The sequence below is a fragment of the Haliaeetus albicilla genome, chromosome 22, assembly GCF_947461875.1.
Source record: "Haliaeetus albicilla chromosome 22, bHalAlb1.1, whole genome shotgun sequence".
Classification (NCBI taxonomy): Eukaryota; Metazoa; Chordata; class Aves; order Accipitriformes; family Accipitridae; genus Haliaeetus; species Haliaeetus albicilla.
Genome location: NC_091504.1, coordinates 20,459,145 through 20,482,634, shown reverse-complemented (window position 1 = coordinate 20,482,634; position 23,490 = coordinate 20,459,145). Strand labels below are relative to the sequence as shown.

The window sequence follows — 23,490 nt, the reverse complement described above, 5'->3', positions numbered from 1 at the left end:
TCTTTAAGAGGAAAAATACTGTTGTCAAGTATCATTATATGGTGTGTAAGTGTATTTGAGGCTATTAAAGACAGTTATCCTCAGAGAGTTATACATAACAGGTTAAAATGGAGGAGGGTGGGGGAACAAACCCTTGCTGTGTTTAATTATTGCTGGGTGCTGCACACACTTTTCTCTGTTATTTACTTAATCTTAAATGCCAGATGCTAAAGGGCACCAGCATCAATTAACTGCTTAATTAGACTTGCAAAGAAATCATGTAATTTAGTTATAGGCAAATAAAAAAAAAGAAAAAAACCACACAGAACAGAAGCTCAGGGCTCTCTTTGCAATCATTTTTAGAGCTCCCTGCATAACATTGTTTGCTTTCATCGCTTGCTGGAAACTCTTTGGAGCACTCTCTGTGCTGCTTGTCCCATTGGGAAGCAAGCGGCTGGATGCAACATCACTTGTTCGTTGCCATTCTGAGCGGATTTAGCCACAGCTTGCTTTGTTGCTGTCCAAATTCTTTTAATAGAGGTTTGGATCAGATGCCCTTTGCGAGGACTTGTGTGGTGCCTCATCCTGCTGATCCGCAGGAGAACCTGGCCTTCGCCCTCTCTTTGTGATCTGCGTTCCCTTCGGCGCTTGCTCTGGGTGCCTCGTCTGGTGAAGACCACGCGCTGTCCCCTGTTTCTGCTAGGAAGACTTTTGTGATGGACACATTTTTGTATTTTGCAGTGTATTTTAGAGTTTTAGCATGCAGCCAACAAAGCACCTTATCTTTAGCAAAAAGAGTCCTGCTTCCCTCACTACAAAATAATAGGAAGCAAGATGCTTTTATTCCATTCGTACCCACTCGTAGGAATAACAGTGTTCACAGGAGTGGAGTGCATTCATTTTTGTTTCATCAAGGCCTACAAGTCTGTCTGAATCTTTATCTTGCAAATTGCCTTAACAGAGTAATGATCAATACCTCGTGCTTGTGTATATGCAAAGTTTTTCTTCCATATAGGTGCTGCTGCCTTTCTGACTCTGTTACCACTATTCTCACTTCGGTGTCAGCAACATTGTCGTTTAAGTGCTTTTGCAGCATCCCATGTGTTACAACTTTTGTTTCTTCCTTAGTGCCTAGATGTTGGAAGCTGCTGACGTATTTTTTCTCAGGTCCTGAAACCTTTCTGAAAACAAGGTGGTGTTCAGTTTCTCAGGGCACAGTTCTCCCTCTCTGCCTATGCTGTCTCAACACTGTTCTTTTCCTTTCTGAAAATACAACCTAGCCCTTACAGAGTTCTTTATTTCTTCAAAGCACTGTATAAACATTATCTAATTAAGTATATATAACATGCCCTAAAGTATGTTAAGGGAAAACTGCAGCACAGCATTGAAGTTTCCAATCACTTGATCCAGTGTAAAATCTGATTGAATCACTAATTATTTTTCCAAAATGCTGTGCCTAATGGCATGTATCAAGACAGGAAAATCAGAGCTGCAGCCAGAAGCATTGGGAGCTGCCACCAACGAGAGAGGGGCAGTCAGGTAAGTTCTGTGTTAGCTCTAGGATTGGTTTGGATATGCACACTAAACTAACAAACAACACAACAAAAAAAAAAAAGAGGAGCTGCAGCATTCGGGTCTTTCCTGTTTTGATATATATAATCAGCTCTACATTTCCTGTTGAAATGTTCATTAAAATTGCAGCCCCTGTGATTATGCAGCTGTCTAATTCAAATCAATGGGGCTCCTGAAACAATTTCAGATATTTTTAAATACTGCTGTAGAACTTCCTTGTTTACAATGTTATGATTAAGTGACTTTTTTTCTAAGTCATCTAAAGCATTAATAAAAATCTCTTCAGCTTTTCTGTAATGTTTTTTTACTCTGAGTGGCTGCAAATAATGCAAACCTTGCTTTATGGCTTTATCTTTTACTTCTTAGTGCAGCATGTCTATTTGTATTGATAACTAAATCAGAAGCCCAATTACACAAGTTCTTTATAATTCCTAGTAAGCCATAATTGACTTCTTTTGTTTTGGAATCCTAATACAAATAAATAAAATTAATAGAGCAGCAGAATAAATAGCACTGAGAGTACAAGAGCCATGCCTTGCTTCCAGCTCACTAACTTTTGGAAGCAACTGTTGATAATGTCTATCAACTGAAATACTTTGATGTTATAACTGACACCTGACTGTCCAGAAGAAAGATTATAATGTCCAAAGGGTCAAGATACTTCAATAGGTCTCATGCTGAAAGGGAGGTCATTTTAGTTTTACTGGAAAGATGCTTTCAAGGTAATTTCAGCTCTTCTGCTTTGGAATGCTTCAGAGCAATGCCAGGCTTCTTGTAAGTTTGTTTTAATGACTGTGGGTTTATTAACTTTTCAATTTTTTAATAACTTCAATCCCTTTTACTGTTTCAGAAGCCTTGGCACAATTCTGATGTGTTTAAGTTGCAAGCATTACAGGAAAATACCTAAATCAAAACATTGTGGGAGAGAGACTGCATGAACGAGCAGATGTTTACAGTCTCCGACTTCTGTGGTTGAGGAAAAAGCAAACACATTTCTATAAAAACTCAATGTGGTAAAAGCATTTTAGTTGCCTGTGGTTTTGTGCTTCACCTGCCTGTGAAGGTATTTCTTTAGTCTTCTTTTGCTTTTATTTCCTTGCCCCAGCTGTACTTATTAACTCCCTTGTTTAATTCCACTTGTTTACGGTCCCACCGGGGTGCCAGGAGCAGGGGAAGAGGCAGATCTGGCACAGCTCAGAGCTGGCTCTCGTGGTCGCTTAATCCCTCGCTGAGCACATCTGCTCGAGCTGGTGCTGCTAGGTCAAGCAGCGGGGTGGCCAGATGTGAACGACCGCGGATGTTTTAGTACCGCGGTGTAGTTGAGCCCAGATGCTCTGCTAACAACCTGCCAGTGCTGCTGTCACTGTTATAGCAACACCCCTCTTCACAAAAGGAATGATGACATCGTGGAAACTGTGCAGGTCAAAATTGGTCAATGCTGACTGGCGATTGCTAACTGTATTGTTACTGGGTTTAGAAGTAGATGAAGATTTTAAATGAACTCTTGTTCTTTGGTGCTGAAGAAGTAGGATGCAGCCTGTAGGACGGAGAAGTGAGTATTGTTATTTAGATATCATCCTGTGTGTGCTCTTGGTATTCAGGACTTGTGCACCTATTGAAAGTTGGAGGTAAAAGCTTTGGATGCGGACATGGGAAGGGAATGAGAGGGAAGAGGACAGGAAAGACCGAAGTTTTTTTCTTATTTTAACAGAGAATAGATTGAATGTGATTTGGCCACTGCACCTTAATGGGTAATCCCCACTCTGAGCCTCAGATGAAAAGAAAAAATCTATAAGGCTAGGGATAATGCAATAGGATTTTTGCAGACTTTTCTCAGATGTAAAGTGAGCTACTGAATAGCCCAGCCGTTAGTGATAACTTTTTCTTTGAGCACAGAGCTAATTCATCGATTTAGCCTAGTTGGGTAAATCTGTTTTTCATTACTTGCATATCCCACGCACAGAGACCTTTTGTGTGCACCATTTTTCCCTTTCCTCACTTGTCCCTCAACATATATTTTTCCTAAACCTCTGGCTGACCTGTCCCAGCAGTGCCATTCATGCCAGCAGCACGGTTTCCGTGGCACTTGGTATCATTGACCCCAGTGGGAAGAGTTCACAGCCTCAGAGAGTGAAATCTTCTCTAAACCTAAAACTGAAATGAATCATTCTCGTGGAAGACTGCAGTGCAAGAGAGCAGATTTCTCTGTGCGCTTGCTCCCTGGGTGTGGATCGTTGGAGACCAAGAGTCAAGGTTACCTATATGCTATGCTCTTTTTCTATACCAAAATACTCTCTTTGGTGACTAAGCGCTGTGGATCTTGGTTTCTTGACTGATCTAATTTCAAACAGGCTAGGTCCTGCACCAAGGCAGTGTTTCGTTCAGAGCTCTCAGGAGTTAGAGAGATGGAAGAGTTCAAGCAATGCCAAGGAATAAGAGGATCTTCCAAACAAACATCCTTCCAAAAGGAGGGATCTAGAGGCTGTATAGGGGGAATGCAGGCTGCAGTTGAAAAAAGAAAAACGGTGATATTCTGGGGTAGGGTATTCTTTGAGCCTGCTACAGCAGTTGGTGTCAGCAGGGCTTGCTGCAATAAGCATGTCAGCCTCTCGGGATCCCCAAAGTGCTCTGTAAACTTCACAGCAATAGGAAATATGCACAGGGATTGCTTCATCCATCACTAAAATGCATCCACGGCTAGCGTGAAATATAGTAGCCGCTTAGCGCCACACAGGAACCATCCTTACGGCAGAAAGTGAGAAGTGTCTTTTTGACTTGAAAGTAGAGGAGGCAGAACGCAGTTAAGCGAATGGCATTTGTACAAGACACAAGGGCTGATACCACAGTCCTGGTTCGTGTTCTTATCCCCAAATAAAAATGCTCTGTCAGGAAAACGCTTTGCCTCTTCTGTAACGGTCCAGGTCTAAGTTTCTTATCTCCTCTGAAAAACAGTATGTCCACAGCACAGCGTGCTCCCTGCCATAACCTTTAGTTCATTACTGATTCAGAGAGTGAGTGCCAGCTATTGAATCAGAGGATTGGGGCCAAGCTAAAGGTCACGGTTGTGTCTACATACATAGAAGCAAGCGTAACCTCTTCTTCTTTCCGAAAGCGCTAATATGTGGAGATGTAAAAGTTCATATCTGTGACTTCTGCAGCTCTCATGTCAGGGTTGTGAAGCAAACAGACAGGTAGGAAAAGACAGTTTCCCAGCTGGGGAGAATCACATCAAGGGACTGATAGAGTTTAGGAGATAGTGGGCACAGGCATACAGCCATTGTTATTCTCCAGGGTGGAAAAAAAATGTGTTTCTGCCAGCAAGAGCAGACAATACCTGGGAGCAATTTGAAAAGCCAGGCTAACTCCCATAGCTTGCTGGCCTCCAAGATAACGCTTTTACCTGTGTCCTGTATCCCACTGCAAAGATTTCCTGCTGCTGTTTTTTCCAGCTCATGCTTACTTTCCACAGTCTTTGTGCCTCCAGCAGCTTTTGAGCTAACTTTGCACTTCTTTAAACTTTTTTTTGCCTTTTGTAGTTTGAGTTGTGTGATAGAGGACTGTGCCTTGCATCTGTAGGGAAAGACAGTCTCTCCTTCAAGACATGCATGGACTTGTATACCTCTGCTGCATGTTAAATTGATGGATTTTGCCTCTGTTTTTTGGGATTTCTCGATTGTTAAAACATTTCAATGCCTGTCATTAGCGAAAGGGCATTAGGTTGACAGGACCAGTTTCTCGGTCTCCTGTATTTACCCACCTGCATCAGTTCTGCTGAGCTTAATTTTAATTATAATCCACTAGGTCACCTGTGCTCCATCAGACCATTTTCTCTAGGGTTTTGTTTCATTAGAACTTTATTATAGAGCTAATTTTATTTTTTTAAAGCCATCAAATTCAAGGCTGAGCTATGAATTTTTCCTGTTAAACAAGAAGGTATCCCAGGTCTGTGCTGTGATTCAGCAGATTCTGCATTCTCAGCCCAGGCTGTCACCAGATCAGTGCTGTTGAATTAAGTAGCATCCTTGACTTTCTTTTCCTTAGCTCCTCTATCTGTAAAATGGAGACCGTGCTAATCTCTCATTTGTGTAACTCTGTAATGTTTGTCCGGCACTTCAAAGATGCCGAATACAATAAAACTGCCAAGCGTCCTTTCACTAACAGGATTGATGATTTACACCCAAAATGCTCATTTTTGTGCTAAAACAAGATCACCTGAAAGATACTGCGGTTGGAACCAAACCAAGGAAGGGGGGAGGAGGAAACCATCTGTTACACAACAGCAAAAATGTTTCAGGGCATTCGCCTGGGAAGCTCTGGGTGACGAGTTTGGAATATGAAGGCTTATTTATATGGATGGAGCTAATTTTCTCCAACTTATTCATTTTTCACTTAGGGAATTACCTAATCTTACAAGAGACTCTAGGAGGAAAGATTCATTTATTCTTTGTCTCGTTCAGCCCCAGGCAAGCCTGAAGATGCTCTGCCTCTTCCAGTTCTCCTTTTTTAACTGATTCTATTAATGGAGCCTAAAGATTTTCTTCTTCTGAGTAAAAAGGGTTAATCTTTCTCGTTCCCTCTCACCCTTCTCCTCCTCTTTTTCTGGAGAGTTCTTTTTTTGGCATCTCTGGCTGTTTCTATCATCTTCTCCCCCTAATCTGCCACTATCTGAAGAATTCATTACATTTCAAATCAGAGGCCTTGCTGCATACATTAGCAGGTTTTAATAGACTTGCCACGACTCAAAAAGGAGGAAAAAAAGAGAGAAGATTTAAAACTCTTGTCTTGCCGAAAGCAGACAGATTGACTCAAAAATGACTCAGTCAATAAAAGATGAGTTTTGAAAAGGCTTCCCTCCGCTCAAAGGGAGCTCGTATTCCAGCGAATTAGGTTTTTCTAAGCCCACTGTCAGAAATTAATAATACATACAGCATGTAAAATGGATTTAGCCCTCTACAGCCTTATACAAACATATCTTTGACTTGCTAAATGTGACACGACTACCAGGATTTTCCAGCCTTTATCCCAGGAGTTTGTCATCTCTCCAGAATGGTGACCTCAGTGGAATTTTTAAGCACGTTAAAAAAAATGGCTAAATGAGATTTTCATTAAGAGTATGTTTCTACTTTCCTCACCCTTTTTCTTCACCCAAACCCCCTCTGTCAGAGCATTTTGCTGTTATTATTTGCAATCAAAATTACGCCAAAGGCTCTAGTTTAAACTCTCAAGCTATCGAGTCCCTTTACTAGACTCTTTCTGTGGCCTTCCTTCAAAGAAAAAGATACTGAGCCTTCTGTGTTGTAGCAGAAATCTGTCACTTGGGTGTTGGTTTTTTTCTGCTGCTGCAAAAAGGCCATTAAAATATCTCTTTGTTAGAAAAAAGAAAGGGCTCCTGTCTTATTAGATCTATCCACAAGTATTCTTTTGTGATTTGAGGTCTTCCCAGGTGGTCGTGCTCACCTTGCTTAAGGTAATTTAAACATGCAGGTGTGAAATCAGTCACCACTCCTGTTAGTTCCTCCACCAAAGTCCCTCAGCTGATAAGAATTAAAAGTGGTACTAATTTTAACCTCCTTGATGGTTTGGGTAGATCCTTTATTCGGACTGCCCTTGTTCTTCATTTGTACAGAATTTGTAAGAATCCACAGAAGGTATTGTTTTTAGCAGGTAGGTCCATATAGCCTTCTGGGTGGCTGTGGGCTGACTGCATTTGTCCATCTCTCATTGTTTTCTCGTTCTTCCAAATCCCACTATATTATTTCTTTTTTTTGTTGTTGTTAGATTTCAGAATGCTTGACTCAGTCCTGAAATCTTTTCTGCATTCTCTCTCTCTCTGAAAATCTTATACCTACTCCTTTTTTTTAAAATTACTTATTGTGAATTAACCCTTTAAGTTACCTTTGCAAAGTCACTACCTGTCCTCACCTCTTCATGGATCTGTTCTGTCACCTGGCTGTATTATTCTACACACCAGATTTCTTGTCCTATGCTAGCAGAAGTATTGCATGAATGTGTGGCAGCAACATGATGTCTGATTCTGGACTGTATCTCTTAGATGATGTAGAGAAACTTTTTAAAAAGTTGGTGAAGAAACAAACACACTGAAGTGCTCCATTTTGGACCATTATGTGCTGTACAAGTGTTTCTCAGACTTGAAATAGGCAGAGCTCATAATTTTTTTAATATGTTTATAGGTTGCGTGAAAAGGCTGAGCTTAGAGTTGTTGACAATATGCACCCAAAAAGTGCAGCAATAGTTCGTTCTTTCTCATCACTGCAAATAGGAAACTTGCCCAGATTTTCACATGCTTGTCTGGCTCCAAGGAGGAGATCTCTAAACATGGGTATTTGTGTTTAGAGGAGCTTCCATCAAAGTAGCAAAAAGCATTTTTCACAGAGGTGAAGGTAACGAGCTGGTTCAGCACTAGCAGAAGTATTTCACTTTGTAAGAAATTTCTACTTTTATCGCCTAGGGCAGACTGTTAGGTTGGTTTGGGGTTTGTTTTTTTTAATATAATTTTGACATGTAACTAGAAATGACCAGTCCTCAGAGGACAGCCAGTAGAATATCACCTTCTCCAACACCATTTTCCCCACTGCTGAAGAAATTTGGGTGAGTGGATCCCCTGGTCCTTCTCGCATAGGCATGGACCCTACTTACTCATTTTTGTCCAAGAGCCATGAGTAATTGCTTACTTGAAATTAGACGGGGCTTCTGCTCTTGGCGCCACTTCACTCATGAACATTAGCCAAGTAGATGTTGTTTCTTGAGTCGTATTATAAGATACAACCAGGAATTATACAGGAATCTCAGGAAGAGAACACTTGTCTGTCTTGCAGGTGTTTAGTCCTCAGTGCTTAAGAAGTGTTGGAAGAACCAAACGTACAAGACCTAGAAATCAGCTGGATTTTTTCAGCTGGAAGAGGTGCTTGAGTCATTCTTCCTCAGGGTCTTTTATTTATAACATATCAAGCTCCTTCCCAGGATAAGTCTCCAAAGTTAATGTCCTGTCATCTTGTGTCATAATCGGGAGCTTTTAGTTCTCTTCTGAAGATGTGCTCCTAATGTTGGTATAGAGGTGAACAAAATTGAAGGGAACAAGCTTGACTCTTCCTCTAGTTTTGTATTTGTTTCCAATTTAGTTCATTTTTTAATCTGTTCCATGTTCTCTTGACTTGAAAAAGGAGTTTTGCAGTGAATATTATGTCACTTAGCTTCCAGCTGCTGTGCTGGGACATAGCCACCCAATAATCTCCTTAGGAGTAATTGCTGGTGTCTTTTCAGATCATTTTTGTGAAAGGTGACAAACTGCTTGCCACAGTGAGATGTTAATAACACAGAGGTGCCCTTTGTTTGAAAGCTGGTGCAGAAATTACCCCATGCAGTTGTTGCAAAGTCAGAGTTGTAATGGTAAGAAGTGAGAAGCGGATCTGTTCATTTGCATATAATTCCAGGGCTTATGTGTCATCTTTTGTGTAAACCATACAATTTCCGGCACGGTAGGGAACGTGCGCTCATAATACAGAGGGACAGGAACATGGGCTCGCTCTCAGCGTGGATCAGGGTTAAAGAGATGTCATCTACTAAAAAGGAAGGGGTAGAAAAGAAGAAAACATGGTCTGCAGGAGCTACATGGAGAGAAACAGGCATGGATATTTAATGAATCCAAGTTGTCAGACCAGCTCAGGAGAAACTGTACATCCTGACGTCCCTTCTGAGCAGACATCAAATAAAGGGAACAATCTGTCTCCTTCCAGGTGTCTATTGAGCTGAACTCGCCCTGCATCTGCCCTGAATCACAACTGAGACCTAGTGCATATTTTCCTTGTTGTTCTTTTAGTCAGAGGCTGCTCAACTGTCCTTTTACCAGTCAGATACACTACAGATGTCTGAGATGGACATCTTTCTCTATGACACCAAAATTAAACTCTTAAAGACTCTTTAAATTCCAGCTGAGGGCTTTCTAGTATGTTCCCAGTGTAGGTTTCTCAGCTTTTTCATGAAGAGTTGATTTTTTTTTTTTGAAAACAAATGGCACAAGTATCTGTGCTGTCTTGTGATTTAGAGTCAGAGAGGGCCATAAATACTTGGTTTGCCTTTTTCTTTCTTCCTTCTCTCTCTCTGGGAAGCTAGAAAGTCTCTCTGAGTAGCCAGTCAGTCCCAATGATGAACTTAACAATTAGAGCCTTAGTGCCCATCTTCCAAAATTTCTAATAAAATTGCATTAATATTTAATACCCAATTATTAAATATTTAAAAATTTAAAACTGAACTGGCTTGGAAGTTAGCACATGATGAATAATTCAGAATCGGGAGAGGAGACTTGGCACTTAGGCTGAGACAGATGTTACCTTCCCTGTCTCCCTGCCCAGAGATGATTTTGGTGGTCCTCCAGTCTTGGGACAGTTTATGGGCACTTCTTGGATACTTCAAGCCTTTACCTCTTGCTCAAGAGCATTAGCAGAAGGTTAAGGGAAATAACCCTCCCTATCCATAATAACACTTCAGACTCCTGCGATGGAATTATGAGCTCCAGAGGCTGGAATAATGTGATTGAAAGCCTGGTTATCCAGGAGATGGCTCTGTTTCCAAACATCTTTCATGCTCCAGGGGAAAAGAGATTGCTTGTCTTTACGTCTGTGTCACATTCCTGCAGTTTTGTTATTTGAAAGCCCCTTTTCCCCTCTTGCTGTTCTGCTGCTCCATGCTGAACCAGCGTTTCACTGAGCTCCAGCACAATCATCTTTAAAGGATTGTTTTCATAAACTGGACACCAGAAAATGAAGTAGAACGTGAAAAATATGCCAATAAAAATAGGGCAGAACCTGCTATCCTGTGAGAGGAGGTCCAGGGCACTCAGAAGAACCCACAGAGGAAATGTCTGGTGTGATTTTTGAGCAGAGTAACTGCCTTTGAGGCCTGCTGCAGGAGCACGAAGAGCAAAGAGAAGGGTCTGGGGAAGGTTTGACTAGTTGGCATCCAGAGTGCTTTCGGGCCAAGAGCAATGTGTTTGCAGTGCCAACACTTCAAACCACTATTAACGGGATAAACGGGGAAAAAAAAAGATTGAATAGAAGGAGTGAGTGGAGGCTTTTTAGAGCTTAATTTCCTTTGGAATAAAAGCCCTAAAACAAACTCCGCAATCTTCTCCCATTAAAACTACAAATAAGGTGGCACGCTGCAGAGACTTTCCTTTATCTGTTGCAGTGCAATTGTAATTTCATCCCCGCTGGCTGGCTAAAACGGTGTGCACTTTTCCTCGCCGTCCTCTGCGACCCTCCAGCCTGCCTGCGTGCTGCGCACAGCGGAAGCGGTTCCATTAGCGCAGGCCATGCAAACAAATGAAATGGCAGGCTGACCTTTCAGCAAAGCTGCCTTACCTAGGGGATAGGGGCAGCGGGCTTTGTCTCAAAAAAGTGCGTTCTGGAGACAGTAATGGTGTTATGATGTCTGTCAAGAGGAGAGGCAGTTTATGGGTAGGAAGGGATTTAGTTCAACGCAGCGGCGTGTGCTTATTTAGAACCACGCTCCAAATAGTCAGGGAGTCTGCAGGGTTTAGAGTTTGGTCTGTGCATCCCAAATAAGAACTAAAGGGCGCCTGTATGATGCCCTGTCCCATCTCAGGCTCTCTTTTACACCACATAGTTATTTGATAAGCTACTTCAGAAATGGGAGGAATCTCTTCAGGTGTTTATTAATTCTGTAGTTAGATCCGTCTGCCTGCAAAGCTACGATATCTTTGTGTTGTGAGCGCAGGCTTCACAGTGCAGGGAAGAGAGGGAGACAAGATACTGTAGGTAACGTAATCTTGGACGCTATCACCGAGTCAAAATAGCATTTCCGTGAGTCTCAGCATCAGAACTTGAGCATAGAAAGTTCCTGGAGTAAGAGCAAAATGGCTTTGCTCCTGGGAAAACTTGAAATCATCTCTTGCCAGTGGTGAAAAGCTCCTGTTTGTAGCCTTGGTGAACATCATTAGATAATAAACTGTAAAGCACCCTCTAATGCATGACTGAATATTGTCCACCCTGCATTGTGAATGACTGTAAGTCCTGCAAAAAATCTTCACTTTGAGAGGGAATAAACAAATATTTCTAGAGCAGTTTTTCTGTGTTTGTTTTTATAGCAGATGTTGGATGCTGTTTCAGAAGTTTAAATAGCATCCAGTGTTTTGGAGTAGTAGTAGTAATAGTGATGTGCCAGTGGAAACAAAATAATGGGCAGAGTGCACGGGAGGTGATCAGACAGGGGACAAATTCATCTATCAGATGCTTCTGCAGACCACTCCATGTAATTAACAATGTGTATTATATATGTTAATTATTATTATATATGTTAATTATAGTCCCTAGGATTAATTCTTACAATAGACACTTGAGCGGTTTCAAAACCACTCTTTTTCTTGGAAACAGCCTGGTGGAGAAGTGATTCTCCTTCCTCTGACAAGCAATACAAGTTATGCCCCTGTTCTTGCTGCTAGACTTCCCTGAACTACAGCCCATGAAAAGTCCCAGTGACTTTTTTTTTTAATAACTCCAAAATAGATTACCTGGAAAACAGGTAGACTGGAAGACTTATGCCTGATATTTGCTGGCTTGTTCTAGAAGCAGAAGGTAATGACTTTCCTATAAACTTAAGTGACCCAGTATCTTTGTATTTTTAAGGTGAAGCTATTTTTTGCATCTGAAGTTAATGACTAGCTCTGGCTCTGGCTGATGTCACTTTGTTCTGGGAAGTGCTGTTGGTCTGTAATTGCCATATGGAAGGGAAATGTGGCTATAAGACTATAATCATCCTTTGGGGGGTGGAGGGAGATGTCTTCCTGGTTCGTTCACGATTTATGACCAGTGTGACAATCCTAGCTTCCCAATGGTTTGTGCCATATCATACTAATTGGTGAAGTCCACCTTGGGCAATAAATAGCTCTCCTGAGGTTAATTTATCCTGTGTCTGGGGTGAGGGTTGCCATCCCCACTGAGTTCTGTATTGCTGCAAGCAGGCTGTTCACATCATTTAAGCCAGTGATTTTTAAAGCTACCCAGGGTCTCTTTACACAACACTGCACTGCCTTCACCGAGAACAACATGGACACGCTGGGGGGGTGGCTGAGGAGCTGAGCTGGGCTTCCAAAAGCCCACTGGTTTCCTGCCTTCCCCCCCTCTGAAACAGCTTTGGCAACAAGGAGAAGGGCAGAGAAAGCTCCAAGCGATGCCCACGCTGGGATCTCCTGAGGGAGCTTTTTGCTTGGTGTGGTTCATCCGCCAGGGCTGAATCCTGTCCATAGGCCAACTTCAAGTGTGCTTGTGAGATTTGCAACCTTGCGTTGTAATCTCAGCGTTATCAGAAGAAGAAAAGAAAAGAACCTTTTACTTAATCCTAATCCCTATTATATGTGTGTGTAGGTACTACAAGAGAAAGTTCATCTTCTTCCATAGCTGCTCCTCTCTGGTCCTCAGTGTCCTGCTTCTTTCACCCTAGCCTTCTGGTGTCCTCTGCCACTTCTTGCAGGTTATCTGAGGATAAAGGTTAATTACAGACTTCTTTCCAAACAATGGTACCCTTGTACATACATGGGTGGTCTGAAATGGGGGCTTCAGACAACCATCTTCAGTGAAGAGAAACATACGGGAAATTTTCTTGGTGGAGGGTTCTTGGGCAGTGCAAGAGCTATAGCCGGCCATGGTGGTGGAGACCTTTACTTGTAATGTGCTGCCTTTGAAAACTCTTCCCTGAGCTGCTGGAAGGGCAAGCTGGTGGCTGGAGGAGGGGGCTGGGAGGTGCACTGAACCATATGGTACATACACAGTTTAAAAATAAACCGATGTTGACTGATCAAATAAATACCACTTAGGTTTAAAATTAAACAGCCAGTGCAGTCTGTTGAATATAAAACTGTTTTTACCTTCAAGAAAAGTTATAATTCATGGTTATAATGTCACAAATTGCAAGTTTTGCAAAGAGCAGTTTGAGTCTGCCAGACTATAAGGTCGAGTAAGGGTGGAGTGGGGCTGCCGGCCTGGTTGGGTTGCGTGGTCCCACTCCCCCAGGGCATAAAACACACCTATAAAATCTAGTAAAGCAAATTTTATTTCTCAAAAGCAATGGTCATAAACTTGCCTACATCAGAAAATGCTCTGCTCTTCTTCTATTAGCCTTTATTTAATACGATACAATTTATTTTTATATTATGTCCTTCACAGAATATCACAGAACTCTTTTCAGACACTGTTCCTCATAAACTAGAGCTGGAAGAGAAGATTTCAGCTTGGGGTTTGAACAGGGGAATGACTGGAAGGATTTCAGGTGTGGAAGGGCAGTGTTAGAGTTGCAGAGAGTCGGATGGGAAGGACAGACCTGCGATAGGAGAGTGTAATTAAATAACAGTTTTGGGGGTACACGTAGGAGTGATTGATGGGTGACATTGCACGGCAGGTACAGCATTATGGAAATGGAGAGAAGCAGCTTGCGTAGGTGGGAGAGAATAAGGGGAATTGCGGCCTTGCTTTTTGGAATTGAGAAAATAGCGTTTCCTCTTCCCATTATGGACCTTATGTGAACAAGTTGGTACTGGCATCCCTTCTGTAGGCTGAAAACAAAATCTAAGCAGCCTGTTGTTTCAATAGAGCAGGGTTGGTAAAAATACAGTATCCTCCATAGCAATGTTGGGTGGCATCTGCCTGAGGCATTCTGGCAGGGTCAGCAGGGATGGGAATTCATGTGTAAATACTTTATCCTGTGTGTGTTGGAGTGAGTGACCCCCAAACATGTTACTAAGGGAAAGTAACCTTTAATGGAGAGTTAGAAAGGACTTCAGGCCTTTCTGAGAGAGAGAGATATTAGCTAGGATCTCAACTGAATTAATGCAACTACATGGCTTGTGGCATCTTTGAGGATGGGCAGAACAAATTTGTGTTTTCCTGGAAAAGGCTAGCGATACGTTTAATTTCATGCCACTTTTGGCATGCTGAGAGCCACATTGTTTCCTCCTCTTTCCCTGGGGAAAAGGTTAAGTGTGGATTTGGTTTTCTTTAGTTTAGAGACTCCTATTGCTATTGATTGACCTAGCTGAACTCAGAGCAAGAGCCGAAGCTGTGGTATTTCCAGGCAGCTGTGAACATTTTCAGATGTAAGGAGTGTAAAAGCAATGGAATAAAAAGCAGTGACATTTTCGATATGAGACCAAAAAAGCCTAACTCATATTTTATTTATTTATCAAAAATAGTTGGAATTATTCATTAAAGTCAACATAAGTGTGTGAAAATACAAGGTGTTTCAAGAAGCAGCATCATTAGGGGGAAGTTATTTGGCAATATTAATTTTGTAACATTAATGATTTTTTTCAGCGAGGATTTTTTTTTCCCATCAAACTCTTCAGGATGGGCAACTTTTTGTACATACTCTTGGCCTGAATACAAAGGAGATGGGGCAGTATGATTTCCGTATATTTTCCTGCTCTTTCTGTTCTCCTCCTTTTTTTTTTTTTTTCCAGGCAAAGTAAACAGCCAGTCATTATCCCTGACCAAGGCATAGCCTGCCAAATCTCACGCTTATTTTCTCAGTTCTTATTTGTTTCATTAACGCTTCAGTGAGGGATGCTTTGGCGTCCCTTCTCTGGGATGAAGGATGTTTATGGTGTGACTTTCCCATCCATGGCTTCTGCAGAGCACACCTGCAACTTCTCTCGCCTGTTTTGTGCAAGTGTAACAGAGTCGAACACAGGAACTCAAACAGGTACACTAAATACAAGGATTCTAGTTTTCAAACACTGTCTTTTAAAATTATAATTAAACCTAATTCTCCAAATGTTGTGAAAGATCTTAAAGGATCAAGACGTTCGATGTTCTGTAGGTGGCAGATAAAACGGATAGAAACAGTAGTGTTGTCATCAGAAACCTGCTCTGTTAATGCACCTCGACCCATCCTGAAAGGATTTCCCTCTGTTCGGTGGCCTCTACGGCTGTGCCTTAAACATTGCTCTGAAATACGCTGAATTGCACTCTGTGCAGATGATGACTTTTAAATCGGTTTCTCCTGACTGTGCTAGAAGTTTGGTGGGAATTAGTGGTATTAGGTGAGGCTTAAGAATTAGCGCCGTCACATCTTTGAATTCAGACACAGAGCAAACAATGCCTGTTAGCTTAACATCTTCACTTGGTGGGGGAAATATTAGAAAGATTAATTACTGTCCCCAAGTCAGTGCATATGCTGCTTGTGCTGTTCTCTGGGTGCAGAGAATCTGCAGTGCCAGGGCCGTATGCAGGCAGAGCCATGATGTAGAGAGGCTACGTAGGTACCCAGTGCCTAAAAATAGGCATCCTGCGCCATTTTAGACACCCCAAAGTATCTGAGATGTTGGCCTGGGGCTGGCTGGTATGACACAGAACCTGCAGGAAATCTCTTTCCTGTGGAAGTGTGGTGGGAAGTTGTGAAAAATATCCTAGTGCGTCTCAGATGGCTTTGTTTCAGCAGTGGGCTCCCAATCTTATGTTTCTCAAGTCTCAGGTTACTTTCCTATCAAGTTACTCTTCTGTGAATCCTCCTCACAATGTGGCTTCTTGGTTGTGTCGGCAGAGCCTTCAACGGAAAGCCGGGGAGCAGTCACAGTCCTGAATGCTGTCCTGAGCTAATCTGGGAATAGCCCCTAGCTGAATTGTTTCCACGGAATAAATACCGCAGGAGGCGGGCATCGGCAGTTGCTATAGCTGACCTATTGAGGACTGCAATTTAATTGGGCGTAAAGGAAGAGCAATCTCTGTTTTACAGTCAGGGTTCGATAGCCCTTTCACTGGGGGCAGTTGCAAATTTAAGCATTCCTATCATGTCCCTGTGCCTGCTTGTTTTTTTCTGCCCCATCCCCAAGCTCAAGAAACACTGTTGGGGAATTGCTAATGGAGCCATGGAGGGGATGACAAGGCTTTATCCCGTCCCTGGCTGGTGCTGGCACATTCGGCTGCATCTACATTAGCAGTTACCGAGTTCAGCGCCTTGTGCCAGTGGCTGACACAAGGCATCTCTAACAAGGAGATAAGTTTTTTTTTTCGTGCAGATGAATTCCTTCAGCCAGGAGGGCTGACGCGGTAATACACCAAAACTGCCGCAGGCACTGGAAAGAGGGCCAGGAGGAACGGCGGGGAGGAGGTGAGGGCACACTGTCAGGAGTGAAGGCTTGCTAGTCCTTCAGTTAAACTGAAAAACTCAGGATTTCTTGCATAAAAGACTGATTGTAGTCAGAGTTTTTCCTTTTTCACCCTGAGGGTAGTGGAGGAAAGCAGTTGCCATCACTTAGTTGCTGTTCTAGATTCATACGGTTGTAGTGTAACTAGGCCAGTGCTCTTGGGTGGGGGATAAGTCTGCAACCCAATGGGTGCGAGGATGCTCATGATGGCCATTAGCAGTACCAAGTCTGAGAGACAAAACAGTGCAAAAGGCGCTAACTCCTCATGAATAACAAAAGCTGTTCAAGGAGTTCATGAATTAGGGTGCCATCCACCTCCAAAGTTATAAAAGTCAGGAAAGGCAGCCTCCGAGATGCGGTAGGAAAAGGCAGATTTACTTTTCCAAGGCTAGGCTGCATTTATTAGGAAAAAAAATATCGCTGTTGGACATGTGCGATATATTAAAGGCAGTGCTGTCTCTGGCAGTGGCGAAATGTTATTTACCACTGCAACGTGGTCACTGAGTTTTTACTTTCATATATAGGATTTTGTACTTAACGGTTGCATAGCTGAATGAAGACTGTGAGAATATTGAGGTCAGAGCTGCCAATTAACCTCCTGATTTCAGAGGCTGATTACTTGATTAATCAAAGACCAGACCCAGCTGAGATGATGGGGAAAAAGTTGTAACGATCCAAGGAAGGGTTCAGTTAATCACGCGGTGATGAGTTTGGTATGAATGGGAAGGTGGCTGGTCAGGAAAGGCACAGCCTTTTCAACCTCGTGAGAAGGGGCAGTGGGTAAGCCACAACCCTTTGGGCTTGTAAGCAGGGTTTGGATACTCTACTTACCTTACATCCCCCAGAAACTGGGGCGTTCCCTCTATAGCAGTGTTTTAATGAACAAACTGGTGATGTTCCCCAAGACTGGCTTGCTCCCCTTGATAAAGCAAGATACAGCTGGGGGGAGATCTGGAGTAAAGGAAATACTTTGCTTGTACATCATCGCCACAAGCCACTCAGGAAGGTGGAGCTGAATTAACTGAAGGTAAGGAGTTGGCCAGCGTTAACTCTCCCTGTGTGGATGCTCTCAGTTGGAAAGTCATGGTTTAAGCCCAGCTGGCAACAAAGCACCACACGGCCGCTCGCTCACTCCTCCTTCCCCTTCGGATGGGGAGGAGAAAATATAATGAAAGGCTCGTGGGTCGAGACAAGGACCGGGAGGGATCACTCACCAGTTATGGTCACAGGCAAAACAGACTCAACTTCGGGGGGAAAAAAAAAACCAAATCAATTTAATTTGCTACCAATCAAATCAGAGTAGGATAATGAGAAGTAAACCCAAATCTTAAAAACACCTTCCCCCCACCCCTCCCTTCTTCCCAGGCTTAACTTTACTTCCAAATTCTCTCCCTCCTCCCTTCCAGCAGTGCAGGGGGACGGAGAATGAGGGTTGGGGTCAGTTCATCACACGTTGTCTCTGCCGCTTCTTCCTCCTCAGGAGCAGGACTCCTCACTCTTCTCCTGCAATGGTGTGGGGTCCCTCCCACGGGAGACAGTCCTTCACAAACTTCTCCAACGTGGTTCCTTCCCACGGGCTACAGTTCTTCACAAACTGCTCCAGCGTGGGTCCCTTCCACGGGCTGCAGTCCTTCAGGCACAGCCTGCTCCAGCACAGGCTGTTCCGTGGAGTCCCGGCCATCTTGGAGGGCATCCATCCCCCTGCTCCGGCGTGGGCTCCTCTCTCCCCGGGCTGCAGGCGGGCATCTGCTCCCCCGCTCCCCTCCATGGGCTGGGGGGGACAGCCTGCTGTCTGACCATGGGCTGCGGGGGCATCCCCTCCTCTGGCACACCTCCTCTCTTCCTTCTTCACTGACCTCGGTATCCACAGAGGGGTTCCTCTCACATTCCAGTCCCCTACTCACGGCAGGTTCCCCTTCGGAAATCTGTTCTCCCAGAGGCGCTACCACCCTCACGGACGGGCTCGGCCTGGGCCAGCGGCGGGTCCAGCTTGGAGCCGGGGAAGCTTCGAGCAGCTTCTCACAGGAGCCGGCCCTGTAGCCCCCATCCGTGCTACCAAAACGCCACCATGCAAACCCAATGCACAGAAGTAAAGGGACATGTAGTTCTCTTTAACGATTAAAGAGTTCCTGTCCTTGCCTGGGGATTAAGCTGAATTGGATCAAGGCCAAGGTACTTCTGAGCAAGTGCATCCTCAGTGGCATTTAAGGCACTTTAACTTAACACATTGTATTATCCTTTTGTCCCACCTGGAGCACCTAACTAAAGCAGTACAGAAGGTAAGAGGAGACTCACGTTCTCCTGGTGCACTTCCAGCTGCTCAGAGGTGAATCACAGGCAAGTCCATGGCCTTGCAGTTACCATCCTACGTTCTGCCTGCACGACGCTTGGGAGGCTGGTGGAAACACTTTTTGGCAAATACTCAAGCAAAAACTTTTCCAGCTTGCTTGGGAAACAATAAAGCTTTAGCATGGGCTGTACAAGCCCAGCCAAAAACCTTCCTTCATACTTACGCAGTCACCTCAGACTGAAGTTTCTGCTGTCCTACTGCTGGATCCTGGACTAGCTAAAATAAAGACATATGGTCTACATGTGCTGCAGTTACATCTCTGATCACAGCACAGACAAAGCCTTAAACCTCAGTATGACAAAGAGGTATCCGAGTGAGGAAGTCTATTTGTTTGCTGTTAGAAAGAGTCAGGGTTTTTTTCTAACCCTGGGCTGCAGTGTTGATAAAACAGGCTGACTTGGGAGACATCTCTAGTGTATATTAAAGTAAAGCCAATCTCTGTAATTAATGGGGGGATAAATCGAGGTTTAATTACTCAGAAGGCACCTTGGGTGAAAGATTCATGGTAATTGTTGTGTATCCTCTTGAAGGATTCACAGTACTGGCAGCTCCCTTTGTAGCAATAAAACAGAGGGTGAGTGGCAGGCAGTCTCACAGGACCTCTCTTCTAGGGACTAGTCCAGTTAAGGTAGCAAACGCAAAGAGGCAGTGGTACTCTTTGGGTTTTTTATCACAATAAAAGCCCCTCCCCAAATCTTGAGGGATTCCTAAGCAGTGTGTCAATTTGAGATCAAAGCACTTACAGTCAAATCAAGAGTATGTTGGAGATTTCCCGTAGAGGCAGCTTCCTCCTGATGCAACCATACAGATGTGTATTTCTTACCATTTTTCCACTTTCTTGCTTCGTGTAGTGTAACACCCTTCTTTTGGGTTCTGTATAGAAAATAAGATGCGTGCATGTGGGGAAATGGATGCTATAGCTTTGAATTTTGTAGTACGTTGTTAAAAGTCTGGCTGAGCAAAAGGAAAATCCATCCCACCAAGATATGTCTGTTTTCCTTATTCCCCAGTTTATTGTCTTTTGGTCTGCCGGGGCCAGGAGGATAGGAATCTAGCTTGCCTGTTTCTTTACTCTGCCGGCTTAATTCACTTTTTAAAAATTTAATTAACCTTTTCAATTCAGTTAGTTTGGCTAGCACTGTAAATACGGCGCAAGGGCTCTGTGCTGATGACACATAACAAAGTACCCATTTTCTTCCCCTGCATAGAGCTGAAGAAGCAAGTGGAAAGTGCAGAACTAAAAAACCAGCGTCTGAAAGAAGTTTTCCAGACCAAGATCCAGGAGTTCCGCAAGGTTTGCTACACACTAACGGGGTACCAGATCGACATCACGACTGAGAACCAGTATCGACTCACCTCCATTTACGCCGAGCACCAAGGGGACTGCCTGCTTTTTAAGGTAGGTCTGTGCACCCTTTGCTGCACCTGCTTCTTTGGGTTCATGGTTTTCAGTGTGCCAGAATGTATTTGCTCTTTCTCAGTGATTAGACTGGAAAATCACTGCCCTCCTGCTATGTGACAGGGTGTTCCTTATGAGGGAGGTAAAGATCCTTTCTTCTTTCAAAAAATTACCCGAGAAAATTTGACATCTGGTCTCCCACTTATATATCAAAGTCAGGAGTAAAGAGAAGAGACTATATATGCATAATACCTAAGGTATCTGGCCTTGCACTTCACCTTTTTATATTATCAGTTATATATGCCGTGGCAATAAAACCTTACGTAACCATCAAGGTTTCATCCTTCCTTCACTACAAGATATATGCCCTTACTATCTTTGCTATCCTCTAGCTTGTCTGCGTGTCATCATCTTGTCTTTATGTAAATTGGAATCCCTTTTGAGCAGCAACTCATCCTTGTGTGTGTGAAGTGCCATTTATGTGAACAGCAGAGATGAGTAGCAATAACAGTCTGTCTTCTCTCAGTCTGATACCTTTATTGGTCTAGCTAGGTGGTCTGAGGTTGGGTTGTAGCTTGATAGGTGCTGTTTTTCTTCTGCGTTACCTTCCAGCTAGCACAGTTGGGCTGATGCATTAGAGAACTGAGGTGTGACATTAAAGTCACCAAGCTGTTAAGTTCCATCTTTACATTGGTTCAGGTGTCAACAGCCCAAGTTTGCAGGTCAGTGGGAGAACTTTCTCCTTCTCGGTGGCAAACACAACTGGCACTTAAAATCATACCTGCCTCCCACTGATCCCCCTGGGGTGAGTCTCATTTATTAGAAGGATGGGGGTTTTGGAGGCCTTCAATACAGGAGGGAACTCTGCAAGCAGGAACTGGAGAAGTTCTGTTTCTGCAGACCTATGGCTGTGTGCCGCATGTGGATTGCTGCAGTATTGTTTCTTTACATAACAGGACAAACATTTTCCTGTTCTGCAACTTTAGAGCCTTAGGGGGGAAAAAAAAAAAATTAAAAAAATAAAAATAAACCCAACAAATTAAACAAGTGAGGATAAGTGTAAGACAGCCCTAGGATCTTTAGTAAAAGTAGGAAAATACTGCCAAAACAGTTGTATTACTTGGCCTTATGAGGTTTCTGGACTAACTGAGACAAATGGCAGCAAGAAAAGAAAGCTCAGTGTCCAGGGAGGAGAATAACTCTGTTGGTTTTAAGGTACTGTCCTTGAATCCTGAAAACAGTTCTCTGTTGAGATGGTGGAATGTTGTTAGCTTGGATACCTCCAGAGGCCTGTGCTCAGACCTGTTTAGTGAATGAAACTTCAGCAGACTCCTAGAGATGTCTGTTGGATGCCATGGCCAGACAGTACAACTAGCAGGTCTTTCTGCGTCGCAGGAGAGATGGCACACCTGGAGAAAGTTAAGAAAACATGAGAAAATTGCGTACTGGCCACATGAACAAGAACTGGCTGGCATCTCAGTAGTTTGTCTCCAAAGGATCAAATTCTCCTTCGTGTCATGGCAATAGGAATAATTTACATGCAGGAGAGTGAATAATTAAGTACAGATTCCTCTACCTAAACCCTCTTCTCGCTTTCTCTTCTTCACTCAAGCCTTTATTCCCAAGTATGTCTGGAGGATGGAGGTGAGTGTCGCCAGGTAGAGCAGATCTCGTGTTTCCCAAAGCCAAGGGTGGGTTGCTTATTAATTCATGGAATTCCTCAGCCTCTCTTACCTCACACACCCTCTTCAGGTAGAGCCTAAACAGCAAAATCTCAGACTCTTTCTCCATGTTCAGTAAATCACAGGCAGTTCCCACCGTCTGCAACTTAGAATAGCAGTAGAATATAAACAATAAATTATTTCCTTGCTTAGTCCAGGCAGCTGGTTGTCATGTATGTACCAAGGCTTGAATCCTGACGACGGCTTCCAGTGAGCTTGTGTGTTTATGCTGTGGAATTTCTGAGCCATAGCAGACTGTGGGTGTTTGTGTGCGTTTCATTAACCCAAAAAGGTCACAAAGCAGGGAATGCTATTTGTATTTGTTCCATTCAAGCAATTTATGGAACAGGGTCTATATAATTAAACCAGAGAAGTCCCCTGGCACTTTACAAGCTTCTGTAGTTTGCCTGTAAACTTTAGAGCATATTTCAGTAGCACTGTTGGTGGCATTTAATTTTCAGTGAGGCTTCAATAGCAGGGATGCAATAGGAGCTACTGTAATGTAACCCCTTCAAAGCTAAATGAAGATGAGAGATGTGCTTGGTTTTCCTGACCAAAGTATGCTGTGACTGTAGTAGAGCTTATTATCTACATGCTGTATGTGTCCAGCCAATTCACATTAATTGGAATTACAGCTTCAATGAAAGGGTTAATCACAGTGCCATGCTGCAAATATAAATGAGTGCATCTATAAATGAGCACTGAATTCCAATGAAAGCGTATCAGTATTTATTGGCGATCTCTATCGATGCAACAGATGAGCTCATCAACTTGAAGGACGTTCCGGTGATTTTCAGATCCTCTGTGTGTGACTGAGTAGGCAGCAAGGCACATCTCAGACTTCACAGCTCGCTCTCACTTGTTTGCTCTTTTTTATTCTTTTAATTAAATGCTGTGAAAAGTGGTGTTACAGATTCCTCACCAGGAGTTTAGTTTCTGATGACTTTTTTGTGGGATGTAATGTATTATAGTTACTAGGGCACTTGACAGTTTCATGTTCTGTTCCTGTTGCTGGTACATTAGATGCGTTAGGCCATGACACAGACTTCGTGTTCTGTGTAACGCTTGACTGGTGTGTATGGGCCAGCCCACCCATGAGATATCCAAGAACTGCATTGACTCCCTTTAACAATCTATTAAAGGTACCTATTAAAACAAACAAACACTGCTGGGGAGCCTCAAAATCAGCTTAGCCAACTTGGAACTAAGCGGTGGCAAATCAGGATGTCATTGCTTGGCCGTATGTACATCGTGCTGTTTACCCTTGTCTCAGGATAGATCCTGAATGAGAGTAAGG

General features: G+C 43.2%; 1 protein-coding gene across 2 annotated transcripts in view; it reads left to right on the top strand.

The window, feature by feature from the left end:
* MAD1L1 (mitotic arrest deficient 1 like 1) overlaps positions 1–23,490 on the top strand; it is a 376,699-nt gene that overhangs the window by 264,164 nt on the left and 89,045 nt on the right. For both annotated transcript variants that reach the window (XM_069810261.1, XM_069810260.1), the window contains exon 17: positions 20,282–20,472. In XM_069810261.1, the coding sequence (XP_069666362.1) occupies positions 20,282–20,472 (191 nt within the window). The remainder of the gene's footprint in view (positions 1–20,281; positions 20,473–23,490) is intronic.